Source organism: Anser brachyrhynchus, assembly GCF_964034855.1.
Source record: "Anser brachyrhynchus genome assembly, chromosome: 20".
NCBI classification, from domain to species: domain Eukaryota; kingdom Metazoa; phylum Chordata; class Aves; order Anseriformes; family Anatidae; genus Anser; species Anser brachyrhynchus.
In genome coordinates, this window is record NC_137713.1 from 8,776,491 (window position 1) to 8,798,797 (window position 22,307).

The window sequence follows — 22,307 nt, forward strand, 5'->3', positions numbered from 1 at the left end:
CAGCTTTTTTTTTTTTTTTAAATCCCCTCTATATTATTCAGAGTTCTACGGGACATATGAGAAGGATGGTTTATTTCCTGCCCTACACCTAAATAAAGAATAAATGTTCAAAAGGATTGACATATGTCCTGAAAGAAGTGCCTTTAATACCAGGGATTTAAGTGCATGGGTTACTGTTCAGATTGAGGGTTGGGTTGTCTTTTGATTTTAACTGAATCTTTTTCTTTATCTTATCTATTCAGCAAGAAAGTATATCGCAGGACCCCAGCAGGTTGTTTCTTCAAAGGGAGTTCTTCTTTTTATGTTGTGTACGAGTTTGGTGGCTAAGCATTTTCTTCCTGACCCCATCTCTTCAGCTGCTTAGATATTAGTATGCCAAAGCATGGTGTAGGTAGTGAGGGAGAGATAAATACCGCTTGTGTTAGTTGCTTGTGTGCAGCACCTGTGTCCAAGCTTGATTATCTCCAGAGATTTAACAGTTTTTCACTTCACCTATGAAAACATTTGGAGAGCAGGAATGAGAGTTCTGGACTGTATATCCCCAAAGTGATGTCTGCTGGCCGCCTAAGAAACTGCGAGTTATTAAACATCATTGCCAGAAATCTTGTAAGGTTTGATTTTTCACCTAAGTCGTGTGATGTCTAACTTTATGAAAACACTGACAACATTGACTAATAGAAGTGAGAGTTGTAAGTGACACAGGGTAATGCACGTATTTCTGTGTTTGTAGGTGCAATGGGGTAATACTGCTGATTTGCTTCTTTATAGAAAAGAATATCCTCTATGACTGGCTTCAGATCTATAATATAGATGCCTATAGCTATTCTGAAACAGGAGTGTTGCTCTGAAGTAAAATCTTACCACTATGACCAAAATAAAGAACTACAGCAATTCCAGTAAATGAAAACGAATTGCAATGGAAGCAGTTTCCTTTAAACTGAGGATATTTTGTAAGTCACTCTCTCCAGGTTATTCTTTGTCTCTCCCATTAATGTTTTGATCATTTGGGCCATTTCAGCCACATTTGGAGAAGGAAGACTTCTCAAAGGTACAATGCTGAGAGAGGTTTCATAGAAATCTGGATCCAGGAAAATGAGAGTCCCTGTAACATGGTCTTAGCCTTTACTAGATATGAAAGAATCCACAAGGGCAAAAGATTTTCAACATCCACCGCCTCTGAAAAACTTTGGAAAATGCATCTTCAAGACATAAAGCTGTAGGAAAACAGGGATCATCAGTTCTGCTTTTAGGGACTTTTTTTTTTTTTTTTCTATAAACTTACTAAGAATTCACTCATGGGATGTCACCAAACCGCTTTTTTGGGATGTGGGCTTCTGTGAGCTATGTGTCGTGGCTGAGTTAACTCTTGATTGTGTGAATAGCTGTCCTGAGGTATACCTCAGGACAGTTCATGAACAGAAGCTTAACAAATTTAAGCCTTTTATTGTTTGCTTAGGGTTAAGGGGGGAAACCCAAGCTCCTTCTCTATCTAGCTGTATTGCAGTGTCTCCCAAAACCAGTGGAGGCAATGTCCTTTTTTTCTTCTCCTGCTCTGCTAACTATCATAAATTTAAATGTAGGAGACTTGCTGGCAGCCATTTAAAAAAAAAAAAAAAAAAAGGAAAGAAAAAAAGGCTTTTGAGAAATGACAGGTTTAATGCTATCCTTTTTTTAACGGACACCTCTCTACGAGGTGAAGGAAAGGTTTTCCTGTGTCCTGGAGAGAATGTACAATTATTAATATTTTTTTCTGGATTTCTGTACTCATATATTTTTTAAGAAATTCATTACTGAATGCCCCAAGGGATAGTTCGTGAAATTTGGTATCACTTTGAAATTCTTGCAAGGAAGTTAGGCAGAGCTGGGTCTGTCACTGGGTGATGTTGAATTGACGTTTGGCAGCATCCAACACTCAGCTACGTCCTGGCGTGCTGCAGGAAGAACTGGGGCTCACCTCTCACGAAGAAGGAAGCGTGCTGCAGTGGTTTATCCATGGGAGGTGTTTCCTTTCCTTCCACCCTGGTCTTTCCTTCTGCGTGGCAGTAAATTTTTGATTCCTTTTTTTGCCTTGCAGCCGTTAAAAGAGAGGCAGGCCCATCAGCACTGTCGTATCACAGACAGCAGGCACTGTGAAATCAGACCTTTGATCAAAGGCCTTTGTGTTTGCAGTATCAGAGGCTGAGTACCCTTTATCACCTACCCACAATCTACAAATAAAGTTTGAACATGGAAAGTGGTTAAAATGGATCTGCTTTCCCAACACAGAAATAAAAGCTACCCGAAATCAGAGAGCCTCTCACTTCTAATAACAGCAACAGCAAAAATGTCCCTGTCTGTTTTTTATTTGGGGTGCACATGTCTTATAATTAATCTTCCTTCTACTAATTTGCCTTTCATCTGGGGCTCTTCTAAGCACTTCACAAGAGCATAATAACCAAGCCCTCCTGTATCTGTGACAGACATGATTATTGTTATTATCTTCATTTGACTAATGTGGACTCAGAACCTCTGTGGGATCAAATAACTCACCCAAGGTTAAATAGCGATGCAGTGTCAGGGCTGGGAGCAGAGCTGCCCTGGCTCTTCAGCCTGGGCTGAGCTCAGGTTTTGCGAACATGGGTGTGTGAGGAGTGCACGTCCCTGTACTGTTACCAGAGCCCTTTGGTAGAGGTCCTGAGCAGATGCAGCTATGCAAAAACAAAGTCATAGCGGTGGAGGGGGTCTTAGCTTCAGAAATTGCTGTAGCTCACCCTGGATAAAACTCTCCGGGACAACCCCTCTTTGTGCTGTGAGGATTTCCTGGTGTCACTGCAGTCGCATGGCTACACGAAAGACCCATTCCACTTATAGAGAAGCCCCAGTCCTCATGGTCATTTTAGATTTTAGTACACTTTGCTCTCATCTAATCACATACCCTCTTGCAGATACAAGGTTTTACATACAGATTTTACTGCCGTATTGGCTATCAGACAGTAGAGCACAGCAGGTTCTTTAATAGGTCATGTTTAAGAAGGCAGGGTGATGTATTTAAATACCTCCTGTGATAACGCCAAAGCTGGTTTCTTTTATCTTTTACTTAATAGTGCTGTGGGTGAGCCCTGGCTTCCTTAACGAGCTTTTGTGCCCCACACGAATCATCTTTGAAATACCCGCGTGCCGTGCTAATTCACTGAACAAAACCACGCGCCTTGTCAGCTATATGAATTTAAAGACATGGTGCTTAGGGTAACCAGTGCAGCACCATGCTCCATCATTTCTTAGCATAGCTTGACCAGTGCCCAGAGTGAAATACAAATGCTTGATGTGTGTTCTTAATGTGGGACGTGCGTGCACACATGTGCATGCACGTGAGGAGCGTTGTGTTGCTTCGTGCCCAGGGAGGGATGTTTTCAGTCAATGGGCAATGCTGAAGTTGGCAGAAGAGCTTTTCTGCCCATTCACAGATTAAAAAATGCCTGTGATTAGAGGACTGCACCTGATTAGAGGACAGTGAAGGCTGCTTTAAATAGCTACGGAAAAAGCACAAGACAACTCCAGGAGACTGCTTTGGCAGTGTATAGTAACATACTTTCAAGTCTCATTTGCAAGAAAAATGTCTCCCTCAGGTCGTGCGTGGATATGAAAAGAGCTCCTCAAAACAGGACCTTTGGATTTATTGACATCGTGTGTTATACATCGATGCACCGTGCACTAGGATTCCTGCGTAGATCAGTGTGATGGGAGAGCCCCGAGCGAATACAAGAACGGGGAGGGGGAAGGAGGAAGGGGATGGGAAGCTGCGGTATCACGATCAGAAGGTGGGCGACCAGACCTAGGGTTCTGGTTATCGTGTTCAAGAGAGAGCAGGGAAAACGGAGGGATACAGAGGAGCAGCTGGCAAAGGTGGACTTGGAGCAGCTTTATCCTCCTTTCTTTATACAGGATGACAGACTCCTAAGCCTATTTGCCATGTTCAGCAGCAGTGTCTCTAAGATGTTTAAAGCATTTAACACCAAGAGCTATTCTGGGATTACTAAAGGTAGGGGAGATACTTGTATCTCCAGTCAAAAGCTTTTTCATCTGCAAGTTACAGCAGGAAGATTTAGGTAGCTACTTGAAATAGGAGGGTATTTTTACGTGCTTCCTGTCTTCTTAGAAGTGGGCTGCAGCGCCAAGTTGGCATTGGTGTTTTAGCTGTGGAGGATATGCTATAGGCAATTCCAGCTTTTCTTCCCTTTGCATTTCAAGCCTCATGATCCTATCCAGATCTAGGTCACAGAGGGAGATTTGTGCAGTGGACATTAACTAACATTAAAAAGCCATTTCTTCAAATTCGGATGCAGCTTGGCAGGAGCACTGGAGATGTGCTTGTATCCCCCCCGTGCTGATGCCAAGCCGATTACCAGCCCTCGTTATTACCCCAGGACCATGACAGTAGACATATCATGCATTCGCTTAGAAGTGGTGGTGGTTCTGCACAGCAGAAACCTGCTTGGAACACGTCTGGTGTCGTGCCTGGTGGCCTTAACACCTTGCTGCTCTTCTGCAGGCTGCTTGGTACAGGATACCTCTGCATCTGGAATCTCCTCTGTGGGTTATAAAAAAATTCTCTCTGCAGTGAGAAGGCTGGGAAGCCCCGTACAGCTACATACCATTACCCCAGCATGCCCTGGACAGCTTGCGACATTCCAGAATAACTCTTAGGCATCGCTAAACAGAAGCGAAATGCAAACGAGAAATGAGATGTAGTCACTTGGAAATATGTCCAATCCGAGCGCATATTTCTGCAGATTTGATAGAAATCTTCTTAACCGGAGAAATTGGCTGTCATCTGCTGTAAATCACAAGTCACTAATTACCCCAGTTGCTCAGTCACGTCGCAGTGTTCTGTGCTACAAAAGTGTGTGGCCTTAGAGGGGAGGGAGTGGGTAAAAAAACTCCACTTGCTGGAGTCTGTGACATTAGAGAGCACAGAGGCTTTCTTCTGTTAGCCTTCCTAACCTTGAAAATGGTGGGTTTTTTTTCCTTTAAATAACTTATTAAACTTTTTGAATTTCATTATAATGACGTGATTTATTGCCAGCCCCAGAGGAATAGCTGCATGTACCCAGAAGGTGCACGGGATAGCACGGGCTTTTTGGTGGGCTTCCTGTTCCCACCCCACACGCAGGGCTGTGTGAGAGGCTAAGATAACGGCTGGTGAATGAGGCAGGCAGCAAACTGGCCGCAGAGAGGTTGTGCTTGCACAGAATTAGGTCGAGAACGATTAGCCTCATGTCTTGCACACCATTAGTTTGCAGCTTAGTACTGTTGCAATATTTGCATGTACTTCAGCTGGTTCCAAACGAGTAATATTTGTCTAGTTACTAGGTAAGCGATATTATGTTTTCAGTAAGGTATGGCAACATGCTTCAAATGTATTTGGTTAAAATATAAGCAAGAAGATGTGAAAGTAAAGGCACCAAATTGATTAGAACAAGAGCCTAACCATTGCACGGTGTTTCTAGAAGAAATTGTGAGCGACTCTTTTGTAGATTTTGCCTAGCCAAAAAACCATGAGAACAGAGCTGTGAAATCCATAACCACATCCATCCAAAGCCAGCAAAAATCTCCAAAATCTCTCCAAAGAGAGGTTTTGTAGATGCCTATTTTCATTTGCTTGACATTTGTGGCTCATGCCAGGTTCTTGACTCACTGTCCCTCTGCTACGGTGATACGCGGAGTTTTCCAATAAAGAAAACAAGGGGGCGGTGAGTCACTGGCTGCATTCATATGTACTTGATTTGCTCTATCATTAGCTATACTGTTTTTGTTTATTTTAATTAGCTCGTACACAAAGTCTCGGAGATATGTTTCTTTGCATGAATTAGCTAGGCTGCTTAGTCTTCAGTAAAGATTAGAAAGCCAGAAGACAGCGAACGTTTTGGGTGGCAGGTCCACCTTTTTCTGCCATAGTGTGCGTACGGAGAGTATGAATGGGGGGAGTCTCTGAATTTTCCAAGATTTGAATAAGTGGGACAAAAATGTCCTTATTTTTTGAGGCTCTGCTGTTTCATCTGGAAATTTGTTAAGCCTGTAGCCTTTTTCCTTGGTAAAGATTTTGTTTCTTTCTCTGCTGGAGCAGAGGTATTACTGTGCAAAGTGTGTCTCACTTGGTCTGTATGCATTAAAAAACTACAAAAGGCGTCTGAACTGAGTGCTGAGATAGAGAAGATGGGTATGGAAGAAAGGTCTGGCCAGCTTCGTCTGAAAGCTGCTAATGATTTCTGTCATTTCAGATGACTAATGCAAACCTTGGTGACTAGTTATGTTTCTGTTTGTTGTTTGAAGTTACAGCTTCTGATTTTTACCATTCCACGTAAGGAATCGTTCCAAGTCTCAACAAACAAGTTTGTTTGTAAGCCCAGGTCTAGGTGCCAGTTCATTTTAGCCTGTCTTTTTAGCCAAATCACATTATTTATTTCTAATTGAAGTCTTTCCTGGGCTTGTGGGAATTGCAAGGCTGGTTCAGATAGGCTAAGGCAGGAGTCTCAAAGTGAGACGAGGCAGGGGTGAAATTAAGGATCTCTCTGGGAGCTCCCTGGCGGGGAGGAAAGGAGAGCAAAGGGACACAGCGAGCTCAGTCCCAGATGTGACCCATTTCCTTTTGCAGTTTTAGTGGTGAGAGCTGTTGTTGTATTGGATCACAAGCAGAAATTCTTCCATGTTCTGGAATTTATTTAAGCTCTTGGGCTCCTGTTGGCTGAGTATTCCACGTTCTCCATTTGACAAGGGCTTCCTTCCCAGCCATAGTCCTGGGAACAGGCCTACACTGTAATTAGGGAGATGAGGGATTTGATTTGGGTGTGGTTTTGCCACTGAGGCACCCAGCATTTGGCAGCCACGGTTGCATTCAAAGTCCTACTTGTTTTGTTTTGATTTTTTTGTTTTTAATCTGAACAGGACTAGCTGTCCTGTGCCGCCTTCCCTGGACGCCCTGACCCTGTGTTAATGATGCCTTGTGCTAATCGATTCTACACCTGATGAACTTTTTTATATCCCCTCCCACTCTTGCAGGCAATTTTGTGCTAAGACTTTGCATACGACATTACAGTGGATTTCTAGCTATATCAGGGAAACCATCATTTATTGCTACTTACTCTCTGCCAGAGAGAGAAGAAGTGTTTTTGTTGTTGTCTTTTAATATCTTCTCTTCTCTAAGCCCTTGGCTAATTGCATTCTTGATTATATTTTTTTTCCTAATGCTTAATTACTTGTTACATACCATGCAGGTAAGCCAATAGCCTTTGGGAATGAATGAATAGCTCAGATACTTCCCCACTGATATTACAATAATGATAAAAACATTGAATGGAAAAAGTGGGTGTGACAGGTGGTACAAGTCTCCGAGGGTAGCGTTGTTTTTCTATTCAGAATAGGAATGGCACTACAAAGCAGACAGAAAATTTTGTTTCATTTCCCAAGAAATAGTGTGCTTAGCAGAGTATGCAGCACCCCTCCTCTCATGAAAGCCCAGTGAAGATGCTGTTGGGGAAAAACAGCAAGTCCTCTTGTGTTCCGGAGTTCTGGGTGCATGTCCCTGTGGTTCTGACCCCATTTCAGACCCAGCTCCGAGCGGGGCCTTCACCCAGTCACCTTTGGGAGCGTGCAGGGGGGTGGCCTCTCCCACCCCGAGGTGTTCAGTGTCAGTGGAGGCTTTGAACTCTTCCTTTGAATACTTCCTAGGGCTGGGCTTTGTTAGCAGAATTGTTAACAGCAGCTTCATGGCCTGTAAGTGATGGCAAAGTTGGGCCTGGAGACCCTGGCTTGTTCAGAGCTTTGGCTTGAACTGCTGTGCTGGCATTGCCTCTTCACAGCGCCTCTATTGCTCAGGGAAACCCCTTCCTAAACACACCACTGTGGGTGCTGGCAGTTTATTTCAGTGCTTTCTAGGTCAGGACTTTCTTGCATGCCAGCGTGAGCAGATCTTAGGAAATCCTTGTTTTGATTTGTCATGTTGCTGGGTTTGTTTTGTTTGTCTGTTTTTCTCCTAATTCTGCAATGTTATTTCAAAATCAAAGAGGGCTGTTTCATCAATGGACACTGTCATGTCCTGCAACGGTGGAAATGAGTTTTGCAGAAGGCAGGTCTGTGTGTATGTCCTGAGGAAGCTCCTGTCGATGTTTTCGAGTAGGACATCACCACTCATTTAGCAACACCTAAGCAGCAGCCCTGCTTCTTTTGCATGCAAGACAGGGAATGCTTTCATGGCAGTCCAAAGAAGGTGGTACCAAACTTCAGTTCTTGACTTGCGAGTTCTGTAGCAGTGGGAATTTATCTTGTGGTACAAATATCAGCAGGGCTACCACTGTGTTGTTCTGCAGCTGAGTATTTAAATAGGGTCCAAATTGTGAAGCCTGCATTTAATAGCTAGTGGGTGGCTGAGCTGTAGCCAGCTCGTTTGAAGCTTAGGGATGTGTGTGTGAACTGCAGTCACACCTTGGGGTTGCAGAGAAGATATAATCACAGAGACCTCAGAATAAACTTCTCCCCACCTAATCTTTTCACATGTCTCTGAACAGACAGGTGTGTGCACCACTCCTCTGTCTGCTTAATGCATTATTTGAAGCAGGTTGAATATGGCTGCAGGCAAGAAGGAGAGCCTGATGGTAACGAGGTGGCTTGTGTCTAATGGCTAGGAGGCCAGGGCTTGGCCATCCCTGCCCGGCTGCCTTCACCTGAGGGAGCTGGCCCTGGAACAAGGGAGCATCACCTGGGAAGGAAAACGCCTCAGTAAGAAGAGGCAGGTGTAGCAGGGAATGGAGGAAAAATACTCGTTGATACAGTGTGCTCTCTTTGGGAGCCAAGAGAGTGAGACTGGGTTCTCCTCTGTGTTCTTTGAGGCTTCCCCAAAGAGACGTGTGAGGCTAGGGCTGCACCGGGGCAAGGAGAGGGTGCTGGGGTCACGTGCGAGTGTGTCAGTGCCCAGCTGTATCCTGGGGATAGTGGTGTGCTGGTTCTTTTCAGGCATATAGCTTTTCCCCATCAAAAGACACCTTTTTAAATGTTTGTGCTTTTTTCCATAAGTATACTGGCCAGTGGTATTGCAGCACACAAGCAGTGTTTAAAGAACATGCATTTGAGTTACTGAGGCAAGTCTCGGTGAGCCGAAACCTGTAGCCTTGGTCCCGTAGCTTCGCACTCCATGCACAGCCTCACTCTGTGTTTGCACCTTCCTTGGAAGCAGTTTGAAATCAAAGGGGGATGTTTTGTTTTTGGTGAGTGGAAAACAGGGCTCTCCCAAGGGAAGCTATAATGCATTTTGCTTTGAAATTGTGATCTCAATGTGGCTGAGCATATGAACACTTAGGTACCATGGCAACTCTTTATTCATGTGTAAAGGTTAGGTGAGGAGCCCATGTTTCATTTAAATATAAAGGGTATCCAAGGCACTCTTCACATTGGTTCTGCTACAGAGTAGTTCTGTAAATGATGGGTAACACAAGAAACGTCTGTACTAAGGTGACCTTCTGTTCAGAGCAGCTTTTTACCCCATAGCAGATTACCGTCAAGTCCTGCAGCTTTTCGTTTGTTGTAGGTCTGGCCAGTAGACAAAGCGTATCCTGACATGAGCTTGCCTCATGTGTGATCAGCACCACCCACCTCCATGACTGCAGCCCGACCTGAGCACTTCCAGGAAAATTCTTCTTTCCCGAAGCACTTCCTCTAAATCAGAGGTAACCTAGGCCATTAAATGTGGGCCTGCATTCCTCCAAGTTGGGTCTTTCATACTCACTGTTTGTGAAATGACCACTATAGAACAGGAGGCAACAGCACTCTGGATCCTGTACTGGGCCCTAGAAGCCCTCTGACACTGTGGGTGGATGAGGTCAGCCACAATCCTCTTCCCCATTTACTTGACGTTCCCTCCCTATCTAAGACTCCACACCCAACGACCTTTTATCCTCCAAATTGCTCTTAAAAGTCCTCTTCATGGCCAGTGCCCACAAAAATCCCACGTGTCTTTGTCAGGTGCTCAGACACCAGAGCAGGCCCTTACTGGGGCCTAGTAACCTACCTAGTAACCTAGATAGGGCTGAAGGAGCTAAACCCACAGACAGTTGTAGTCATCGCTCTGGGTTTCCCATCCTGTCTCAGTGCCCATCTCGATCAGCACTCCAGGTCAGGTGCTGCCTGGGTTTCATCTCTCCAAGCTCCACATCAGCATTAATAATGTCTGGTTCAGCTGGCGGGGTACTTTGGGAAGTTGGCACCGTGTTTCCTGTGTCTTTGTTCAGTCCTGAGAATGCCAAGTGTGGTTGAGGAAATAATAGGTGATAGCCCTAGTGTGTGCCATGTAATCAGACAGACATCTCAAATGGCTCTCAGCCTCGCCGAGAGGCTGTCTTGAGGAGAGTGGTGCCTGCTGTTAGCTGCTCATGGCTGTTTCCAGGTCTTCCAGACATGTAAGCATGAACTTCAATCCAAGCAGAGCCTTGTCAGCCGCACGTGACGGCTTCCCTTTCTTGGGTTGCATCAGGAGCTGTGAGACACCCGGCAGCACATCTCCAGGAGCGACACCATCGCCGTCTGGAGCCTGGATCCAGCTGCCTCTGCCTTCCCATCATCTTGAAGCAGAAGGGAAAGTCAAAAGCTCTATCATTTTACTGTATTCTCCCCTGGTCTATCATTGCTTAATTGTATCCCTGAGCTTTATTAAAGTTTGGGGTGAGTCATTGCCATGCTGAGGTGAAAACAGAGCTGAGCGAATTTAGGAGGAGCGTCTTCCCATGTGCTGAGCAGGAGAACTCCCACAGCAGAGAGAAACTCCTATCACTCCATAGGTGTGTTGCATCATCTGCTTGCTCCTGCCTCTAATTTAATGCCCTAAATCCCATATCAAAACACCTGGAGTCCAAAGAGAATATAAAATAGACTTGGAAGAGGAAATTCATGCCAATTAGACATGCAGATCTCTCTTAATCACCTGAGATCTTCTTCCAAGCTCATGCAGGCCTTGTAATTGTGGTGCTATGTTGTTCTGCTGCATTGCCTATCCACAGAACCCACTTCCTTCTCCACCGTCGGAGTAAAGTTATAAGCATAAGCCAGGGTGGCTGCACTTCAGTGCCCTAATTGTGTTTCCTTTATGGCTACAGTAGTTGAAGCTCGTGAGGTACGTTGGAGAAAAGCACTATAGAACTGCAAAGCCATTGTCACAGCATAGGGAATTTCTTTGGGATGAACAGAAAGACCTCTGCCTCGCTGTGTAGGCATCGTTACAGCCCCTTGCACTTGCTGTTCTGGTTTGGGATGCAAGTCCAAAAGAATTCTTCTTTCTGAGGCTATGGTTCCTATCACCTCCCAGGCTGCTCCTCCTGGTACCTTTTCTGGGTTTCGTGTGCCTATTTGGCATTCTGGCATGGCTGGGAATATGCTGCTGTAGGCAGGGCAGGCACCTCAGGGTGGTGGAGGCAGCTCTGGACGTGTGTGTGTGTTCTGATAGGAGCTTGTGTGTTCTGATCACTCACCAGAGCAGGAGCACAGCATCACAGAGTAACTGGGACTGGAAGGGACCTCTGCAACTAATCTAGTCCAACCTCTCTACTCAAACCATTCTTTGTAGTTCCTTTAACCTCTTAGGTTTAAATAATTAATCGGTCACTTACCCACCTTTATTAAGTTATTTCAAGTATGTTTTATAAATATGTTTTGGAAATGAGTCGTGCCCCATCCCACCCTGAGTGAGTTAAATGTGAAAACTCCCATCATTGCTCTCCTCTTGTAAAAACTTTTTTGATTTAAGTCTCCTTTTGTTATAACTTTTCCTGTTAAAACTTTTCCTGGATTCAGTGGTTTTTGTTGTTGTTTGTTTGTTTGTTTGTTTTTTTGAGCCATTTGAAGCACCTAAGGTGCAGAATCATATTTCTCTATGTTTCTATGAAATAACAAAGGTAAGGGATCTTGGATTCTGCAGTGGTATTGTTGAAGGAAAGAATAAAAGAAACAACAACAGAAACCAACAAAACGAATAAAAAACACCGAAAATAGACAAACAATGAAACCCCAAACCAAACCAAAAAGCTCTGATCTTATTTAAGAAGAAAGGAAAGACGAGCTTGTCATGCACAAGGATTCCATTCCCAAACTCCTGGCATGATGTTATATCTGCTGAGCTCTCTTGTTACTGCAGTAGCTTAAAACTATTGAGCGAGCATGTATAGAAAAGAAGCCAATGTGCAAACTTTAGATTTTGTATGCCTAAAGGACTCGAATTTGAGGCTTTGCTTATGCTTCACAAAGTGTTTGAGATGTATGCTTTTCAAGGGCTGTGAAGGTACTGAGTTTCTGCTCTCTGTTTTCCTTGCAGGTGTGTTACTAGACATCCAGCAGCACTTTGGAGTCAAAGACAGTGGGGCTGGCTTACTACAGACAGGTAAGAGTATTTGTTTTCTTGCTGGTTTGGTAACCTTGCTCATCTCAGAAGGTTGCTTTCAGATTTCTTCACTTAAGGTCTTTGGCATGTTTGCTGTGAAATGCACTCTTACGAGGAAGAGGAATGAGGATGTGGTTGGGGGTTGTTTTTTGGGGGGGGCGTTGTTTTGTTTTGCTGGTGGGCAAGAGGTCAGGGCTCAATGAGTGCAGAATGAGCCAAGAACAAAGGAACGTAATGATGTTATTTATGACAAATTCAAATAAGAGATGGCTACCTAGATCAGAAAGCTCACGATAGCCCAACAGCAGGATCCTGTTGTTCTTGCTCAACAGAGGTCAGTAGTAAGTATGAGGTGTGATGCCCTTCATGTGTTCTACAGAGAATCTGCTGAATGTACAGTAATTGGGAGTGCAGTGTGACACAAAAATGTAAAACACATCAGGACAAACACCTGAGGATGAAAACTGCAGGAAGTGCTGACAATCATTGCATTCATGCTACCTCATTGATTAAAAATACTCCTATGATTTTGGTGACATTACCATCAGACATTTCTCTCCCTGTATTTAAGGAAGAAAGATTATTGAAATTCTGATGTCTGTCCTTTTAATGTTGCAGACATCTGCAGACAGAGCTGTACAACCCCAGGAAAAACCCAGCTTTTCTGGCCTGTGGTCCAGAGGTGGTTTAAAGGAGTGGTTTTGTCAAGGACTAGAGATGATGACATTGAGTAGCAGTCTCATGCAGTTATGACAGCACATTTGATCTGATGGAGAGTTGAAAGGACTAGCCAGACAGCAAATGCAGTATTTTAAGGAGAGGAACAGTCTGTTTTGGAAGCTACTGACAGAATTATTAGTTGGAGTTGTAGAATTGTGATGCTGTGGTTGTCCTGCCATTGTCCTCTGCCTGAGGAAACCGCACTGGAACAATTGTATCTCTGAAAAAGTTAGAATTTGATTAGGGTTAAAAGTAGTGGGGCAGAAAGATGTTTTTCCAATCCATTTTTTCACAGTGCTTACCAAATGCCCGCCAGGATCTTGTGCATGAAACCCTAGCCAACAAAAAGGTGTATAAAATGATTCACTCTTCATGATCACACTAGAGGTGAGAATGTTCTGGTGCTCCATCAGTTGGCCATTGATTTCAGGCTATTGGAATCACTGCAACGTCTCCTCCGTGTTATTTTCTGGAGCCCATATCATAGCAGGTTCCTCATCTGTGGTTAGACCTTCTTGGTAATGTTGCAATACAAATGATTAATAATAGTCCATAGTAGGGCTTAAAAAATCCTCTCCTTATGGGACAGCAGAGTCCAACTAAGCTGGTGTGTGCAGCACGTGTCCAGAACAGAAGGCCTGAGCTTTACAAGCGTAACTGATTATAAGTAGCATCAATCAGTTACGCCCAAAGTGGCACTGGGTGTCTGTCAGGCTCTTTTCTACAGCAATTATTTGTTTTTATTTATTGTGCTCAGAGGAACGGATCCTCAATGTATCATTAGACATGAAGTGCCTTCAACAAAATATTCTGGTGGAAAATGACACTTGCCAAAGCACATATATAATCTTCATTCCTCTCAGTGGATGAAATCCCTCTGCAGATGATTTACTGACAGCAAGCAAGAGCTAACCTCCAACGGGGCATTCCATTTGTTAATTGCAAGATGTGTTATTTATTTCTCTAGCAAACGTACAGGGCATCTGAAAACAGCATCTCTGAGATATTGCAAGAGTGCTGCTGAGTGTGTCATGATTTTTGTAACCAATAAATATTGCTTTAAGAAAAGCAACATTTTCTCTTGTTTTTTGCTGATCTGAAAACTGAGGGCTTGACTTTGCCCCTGCTCTGTAGATACTAATGTATTAATCACAATGCCATCACAATCCAAGGAAAAGACTGCTCACAAAATAATGCACCATTTCACGTAAGTGAGGTTAGGGGCACATAACTGAAAACTTATTAAATGTATTACTTCAGCTTAACAAATTTCTGCCTGGCAGCTGGCCCATGACCCATGTAACCTTAACCCTGGCAGAATAAAACACGCTGGCTTAAACCGCTGTAAACACTACCTAAAATCTTGCGACTGTTCTCCAAGTCTGACCTCTCTAAGTGTGCAGACTGAGGGAAATGGATGCAGAGTGTAAAAGTGTTTGGCCAAGGTTGTAAAGGAAGCCTGCAGTTGAGCTGGGACCAGGACTGAAGTCTCCCAGACCTCTGCCTTAACCTTGAACAGTTCCTTTCCAAACAGAGAGTCAGAAATATCATCTTACTCCCAGGAGACGGTCCTGCTAACTAATTGAGTGATATGAGACGAAAGACTGCTCATCCTGAATATGTCCTCTGAATAAAGAGTAGATTAGTCTTCAGGTTGTTAATCCTGCATCTCAATGAGTCCTAAATTAATTTACAATGTTAATGAGGGGGAGTGAAATGTGGTATTCACTGTTAGTTCATATCATTCATCAAACAGGCTTTAAAAAATAATAAAGAAAATCCTTTTAACTGAGAAAAAACAAGGCTGCTCACAGTGCTTTAGGAAGAGATGGTGAAGAAAACTCAAACAGCAAGGGGAAAAGAAATCCACCAAAGGCAGTGTATCACCTTGCAGTCATACCATAACCCATTCTTTGCAGGCACAGCCGGTCTCGTAGCTCCCTCACTCCGAACATTCAAAAGCCAATTCATGCACTCTCAGCTTCTGCTGCTCTCTGGAAAGCAAAGGTGACTGCTTTCTTAGGAATTGCCAAGACAGAATTTGAATTTTCATCTTGTTTTATATTAATCCCAAGATACAAGATATTTGCCTAGGAGATATAATGAAAACTGGCTATGGGGAAACTGTAACTCCCTGCACAGCAAAATTGCAGGGACGCTCCAGCCTCATCCATAATGGAAAGGAGCAGAATGTGGTAGCCTCTGTAGCAAGGATCCTGTGACAGCAAAGGACACACTGACAGATGTATCACAATTGCTGCTTGCTCAGTAGCATTGTAGAGTAACAGGCGTATAACTATGTTGATTTCAGAGCCTCAATTATGCCTTAATGATACTAAAATTCTTCCCTTTTAAAGCACTACATGCGCACAGTTATATAAATAATAGTTAAGTGCACTTAATGGTCCTACAGGTCAGCATCCAAGCTTAATTGTTTCCTTTCCTTTCTTACTGGTTGCCTTTCCCAGATGGAGAAAGGATAATCTTGACTGATCTCAAAAGGTGATGAAGCATCTCCTTGCCCACTTGAGTACGGGCAGCAATTTGGACTTGCCAAAACTAGAGTCCTCTTAAAACACAAAAACTGGGATTATGGGGAACAGACTTACCAAACTGCTTCAAAATAGTGTTATTTATATCACATTTGCTTCCATATGCAGTTAGACCACAGGAACATTGCCCACTACTGCATTGTTTTTCACTGAATTTTCTTTCCCTTCTTTCTTCATTTTTTGTGCTTTATTGCTCTGCCTGCTTTCCTTGCCCTTGAGTTTATTTTGCTTTTGCATTTCTTGCCAGTGTCTACTTAGCAGACCAGAGCTCTAATAATAATAGTGCCTGGCTGTCAGTACAGTTTGTCTTCTGTATATCTCAGGATTTTTTTATATAGGAGGGAAAATGAGGCTTGCCCTTTTCTACAGATGGAAACCAAGAAAGCCAGATGGGAGAAATGTCCTGCCCAAAGTCACACAGCAGGCCTGAGGCAGAGCCAGAATGAGAACTGCAGTCCAGTTCCTGGACACAGCACTCAGCCAGGGCAGTGGTTAGACCCAGAGCTTTGGTCCTTGTTAACGGCACCTTAATCTCCTAGCCTAGGCAGCTCAGGCTCTGGGGAAGGCACAATAAACAGTGGGGACTTCTGCAAGCAGAAGCTGTGAGCCATCAAATGGAAGTTATGGCAAGGATTTTGTTGAAATTCAGAGGGGTTGTTGTCAGGAAGAGCATAGGGATGTCATTAGAGCAAATCCTGGTAACCAGAAGTTTGTACCGCCAGATCAGAAGCAAGGAAATGTAAGGCAGTAGAGATCTGGAAGGGAACTGCGGCTCTGAAAGAACTTGTCTCTGCACACAAGGAGGAGATGGGCACTTCCTTGAATGCCTTTCAGCCCCTGGTTTTCCCAGGAAGCCTAGGTACTTTCTTAAGTCTCGTTGTGGGCTGATTTTTCTTGTAAGGATCAATTGCAACTAAAACTTCTGTTCATTTGAAAAGTGAAACTTTTACCCGCCGGAGTTGCCCTACCTTTTGAGCTAACCTAGCCTTGCAATAGGTTGCAACCTTACAAGGCTGTTAGCAGCTCCAGCGTGCTGTGATTGTATCAAGCAGGCTAAGGGCCTGTGAAGTGGGTGGGAGACTTGACATAGGGGAGTGCATACGGGAATGATGAGATAAACCAGACTCACTAGATGGAAGGTTTTTCTTTCAACTGCCTTTGACTCCCATCTTGTCATTGGCTTGTGATGACAGTCGATACTGCTCTGACATTTTTGATGTATTCCAAACAAAGACCACTGCCTCTGGATGAGATGCTAACCTTGAATATGTGTATATTACATGATCTGTAGGTGCCCCATGTTTCTTTCCTATTCTACCATCTGCTTCCACCTGAATAGATGCTGTCTTGTTTCCCATGCCTGCTATGCATAACTCAGTCAAATCTTCATCTTTCACTTCTTCCTGCACATGCTATCTGTTCTTCTTGCCTTGCTAGAGCAGAGGAACTAATCTTTTGGACACCTCCCTGTTTTCTATTTAAAATTCACAAGCTTTCATTTTGAGTGAATGTCTTCTCCACATCACAAGGAGAGCACTCCCCAAGGCCTGGTATCGCAGGTGTCCCGTGCTATTGCAAGCCAGAAGATGAGGCAGAAAGCTTTGTAGCTGCTCTTCTTGATTCATGACTGCAAATGGTTGGGACCATCATGCCCTACCCAGAGAAGGTCATACCTCTGTCATCTCTTTCCCCAGCCATGCTGAACATCCTTACATCCAGGTTACCCCGCTGGGGCTCTGGAGCTCTGAATGCCAGGACAGGATGGATCTCTCTTTGTGCCGAGAGCAGATCCTCAAAGTCATATAAACAATGAGTAAAGCCTCTTTCCCCACTTCACTCTCTCTGTTTGATTTTGTGTAATTTTTTCAGAACTTCTCCAACATTTTGTATATTGGTAATACAGGGATTAGGGCAGTTCGTATAGGACAGCTCGGGTTTAAGCAATAAAGATGAAAAAGGAGGGCTGTATGTTCACACAATGTGCCCCAATTAATGTTTGTGAGAAGGGTAGCAGGGACAGCCCCTGCCCAAATTTATCCTATTTTAGTGTTGAGTTATGAAAAAGTTCTTCGTTTGGAGCATGGTAGGTGCTGAAATAGGATCCACTAAAAGAGTGAATACAGAATCTGGCAGACTAGAGACTGTGGTTCAGATCCACATGGACTGAAACACCGTCTGCTTTCCAGGAAACAGACTCTACTGGAGTATGTTTCAATGTGATCTAGCAGAAGATTCAGCTGCCTTCTTCCTTTAAGCCGGTTTTTAATTTACCAAGGTAGGGTGACCTGAGATAGACCAGAGCCTGATTATTGCCCGCATAAGTCCTTTACACGTTCCGGCAGGCCTTTTGTCCTGTGTGCTAGGATGGTGTCCGACACGCCAAGAAGTCTGGGCAGTCTGAAGGTCTGATTCATGCAAGCGGTTAAGCCTATTTGGAAATCCCTCTGCAATCAAGAACGAAAGTATTTTCTTGAATCAGTGAGCAGGTTATGGGAAAATGTGTTTGTGCCCTAGCCCAGTCCCCTGTACATTGAGGACCGGGCTATAAAAATGCTGCTTACAATGTGAGCTATCACTAGACAGCCCTATATTGCAAAGTAAATAATCTTTGCTGGGGGGAGAAGGACAGGGAGGGGAAGATGTCCTTGGCTGCTGCTAACAGGAGGTAAATGCTTGAGCCAGGGTTGCACTTTGTCTTTTTATTTTATCTTTTTATTGTACGTGTCAGCAAGTGAGTGCAGGCTCCTAGAACAGGGGAACTCTCCAGACTGGCTTGTCTTCATTAACGTCTTGATTTTATGGTGCTACATGGCCGCTAACACAACATAACAATTCATTTCCCTGTCCCGCCTTCCTGCTTTGCAGAAGGAAGGTTTGCCCTAACTGTTGGCCTTTCAGCCAGGGCAGGTACTTCGGCTGGTGTTGCAAGAGACGCTTGCACTTGTGCTGCCTGTGGCGTGCCTGTTCTTTAAGGAGATACTGGCCTATTTCCCCTTAGGCTGTAGTTCCAGCACCTCTTGCCAAAGCTGTGTTCATTTCTGTAATTTATTATAAGTTTGAGGGGAGAGATTTCCCACAGATTTTAGAGAAGTAGTTATCATTCCACCCAAATTTCTCATAGTTTTTAACATAGCCTGCTCATCTCCCCCTGAATGTGTTCCTCAAACCTCAGAATTTCATTCAGGCTCTTCATACTGGAAGAAGGAATTTTTGTTGGGATTGTGTAGTGCTTTTAACCAACCTCCTCTTAATACCAGCTCTGCAACCTCATATAGCAGGCTTCTGCAAGGTATTACGTGTATTGTACCCAAATAGTTCAGAAGGGCTAGACTTGCTGCCTTTTGTTATTTACATTAACACTGCTTTTGGACTTCTGAAAGGAGATGAGCATTTGAATTATCTTAAAGTTTTCAGTTGTTTTTTTCCCTGCTGTTACTAGGCATCTAGTGGCTACCAGTTGCTGAAAGAGAGAGGTGTGTACTTGTATTCAAGACTTCACATTTGGCTTACTTTTTATCCTTCCCCTTTGTGATGACACTAAAAGCTTTTGTGAGTAAGTGGACAACCTGCTGAGCTTTAATGCATGCTTTTCATTGAGTCTGTGAGTCTGATCTTCAAGTATGGTGAGCAGAGGATTGTTTCTGTGTAATCTAAACCAGAAGGAGCTCTGTATTCCCTCTTTACCCTGATCTGGATCTGTGCATACAGTTGCTACCGATTCCCATTGAGCCCAATGTAAAGGTACGTGTTTGCCCAGAGGGGAAGATTTTTTGTCTTGACTTGGAGGGAAGGAGGACATAAGTCTTCTATGAACTCAGGGTAAGAAAATAGACCTAACCTTTACAGTGCGTTCTGTATATTTACCGTGCTTCATCTCAGGGGAGCCGTGAATGTTTTTCGCTCTTAAAAGATTTATTTTAGGATTGTTTTGGTTTTGTGTTGTTCCTCGCACACATCTGAAGAACTCTCATTTTCTTCGAATGCAAACCTAGAGCTCTGCAGGGCAGCAAGTTCTGTGTTGTGAAAAATGTAAGCAGTTATGTTCATACAGGGGTCTCGGATTGGGTGATAAAGAGGTCAGGCTTGGCCTGTGCCTGCTGGGAGATTTCCAAGCTAATTCTGTGTAGTTGGAAGCGTTGTCGGAGGAGGTGTTTGATTTGAAAAGAGATCATTTGGATAAACCAAATAGTTTTGACCCAGTGTGAAGGAGCTCTGGAGCACCGGAGGTACCATCTTGCTATGAAGCAAAGTGCACTGCTGTTAGTATTTGTAACACAGCAGGCACCTCACAGTCTCTGGAAGTACTGGGGCATTTCTGTACTGGGGGAACGAAATATTAGGGTTCTGGACCAAACCTTGTCGTTTTATTTCTCTGATGTCCTGTCTTGAGTTCCAGGTGATCTGATCATTTGGCTTTTCCTCCAAACTAATGGTTCTCAAAATTTTTGGGCTGTGTACCAGACCACTGTACGTCCTTACAATCAGATTTTTATAGTGAATTTATAGTAATTTTTCCTGTATGCTGATAGAAGGTTGTATAGCAAAGACCAATTTTCTCTTTAAATTATGCAGGGAACCTGCTTTCAGAGGGGAAATATTACTGACCACAGTCATTGCTTATCCCAGTTTGACATCAGTTCTCACAAAAAATCTGAGTGTACATAAACATTTTTGGCTGAACGCTCTCTTCAGTTGTTTTCAAGTTTTAGTCAGATGACTGTGAATGGTGTAGGTTCTTAACAATCAAATATCAGAGGAAAAATAACCAGTTATTTGATGGGATGAATGGTGGAAGGAGGTGTTCACACACGCTGATGTTCTTTGCTGCTGCAAGCAGGGAAATGTCTTCATTTTCAGCAGGAAGGATGTTTCCTGATAATGTTCAGTCCTGATCTTTTTATTCCCCCCACTCAGTTACACATCAAGTTATTCTGAATTTAAAATTTAGACAGATTTAACCATTTCCTTTAGCAATTTTCATGCATTAATGTTCACAGCAACAGGAATTATTTTGCATATTCTCTTGCTGCATCGTTCTCCTTGCTCTTGGTAGATGCACTGGACTGGAGATGAGGCGATTCTGATTTATGCTGTTGTGGGATAGCAGGGTTGAGCTGAGAACATTAATAGTAGCATAATCTTCCTGCAAAGAGTTGCCTTAAATAAATAAGAAGTTGCAATAGCTTTAACTTTTTTGAGATACATTAAGTAATTTTAAGTGGATGGTTACAATAAATTACTATTAAGGTAGGCTTGGAAGTGATTTAGGGAGGTGATACAGATGAAGTAGTTTGATTTCTTTTCACAGTTCTCCAGTGAAACATGCTCCGAGTTATTTGTTACTGGCTTTTTCCTTGCCTCTGCTCACCCTGTATTTGAGGGGTCCTGATGGGGTTTGAGGGGTTAGCTGTCAGCTCCATGCTTCCATATTCAGCACGCTGTAGTTTTTCCAACCTACCTGGCCATATAAATAACATTAAAAGTGCCTGAGTTCTCTTGGCCACGCCTTTTGAGCACTAGAAATCATTGGCAAAGTCTGACAAAGGGAAGTGCTATTTCATGGGAGCCTTTGTGACTAAACAGAGTCATGTAAAGAAGATGGGTGAGTTAAAGAAAAAAAAAAAGTATTTTTTTTCTTACTCTGGAATGCGCAGGGTGCTTTTAGAGATCCATGTGTCATGAAACTAAGTTGCATTCAATTTAAGCATCCGGGCTGTTTTTAAAAGCAGTCTCCTATTTTACAGGTGTGGTTTGGGATATATAAATGCTTACCTAATTGTGACTGCAAATCAAAGTAGTTAAGTGGCACAAATAACACCAGCAAAATTGCTCCCAGGGTAAATTGCAAGCTCAAAATTAGTGACTGAGTTGAGGATCCTTTAAAAACATGATACTAAAAATAGATATTAGTTCAGAAGGGCTGATGTAAAGAGTTGTTATGGTGAGAACCATGCAAGTGTTTGACTAGATAAATCCACCTCCTTCATCAATCTTCTTGAAGGTAAAACTGCAGAACAGGAACATGAAAATGTCACATCAATTTTTCTTTTTTCTTTCCTCCCCCCCCCCCCCCCCCATTTTTAAATTGACATCTTCCACCAGCAATATGCTGCCCATATGACATCCCCGCTGCAGGAGTTCACAAGAGCACTGCTAAAATGTATAAATCTAATGCACTGCTCTGTTGCTCCAGCTCACGGTGCAGAATTTAAGGTATCAGCTCTGCAGCAGCTTTTGCTTAGTCATGTGGGCTTGGAATGATGATCCATCTCTAAGGGTCATTATTTTATTTTATTTTGCATTTTTTTGTAAAAATGATGAAATCTTCTCATAAAGAAGCCTACTTCTTCAGGATGTTTAGCTTCACAAATACCTGCCGTGCCCTGTCGAAATACCAGCCTTGCAAGTTGGCTGCTGTGCTGAAGGTGCTGGAGGTTTGTTGGCTGCAGGGGGGCTGTAAAAAGCACAGAAAATCGAATGCAAGATCCTGTACTGGATTCAGCATCCTGTACGTGGGCTGTTTGGGAGCTTCTTTTCTCTCTTCTTGTCTTGTTGAATGATCTGCTGTACTTTCAGTTTAGCAGTAACACATGCCAGATATTTTAGACGTGGATACAATCAGTGGAACCTTGTAGAAAAAT

The 22,307-nt window shown here is 43.4% G+C and overlaps 1 protein-coding gene across 2 annotated transcripts in view; it reads left to right on the forward strand.

Moving 5' to 3' along the window:
• The window catches only part of LOC308180757 (sphingosine-1-phosphate transporter SPNS2-like), a 136,122-nt gene that overhangs the window by 23,257 nt on the left and 90,558 nt on the right, over positions 1–22,307 (forward strand). For both annotated transcript variants that reach the window (XR_013941176.1, XM_080562899.1), the window contains exon 2: positions 12,329–12,394. Coding sequence is in view for 1 of the 2 variants with exons in the window: in XM_080562899.1 (XP_080419025.1) it covers positions 12,329–12,394 (66 nt within the window). In the remaining variant the exon portion in view is untranslated. The remainder of the gene's footprint in view (positions 1–12,328; positions 12,395–22,307) is intronic.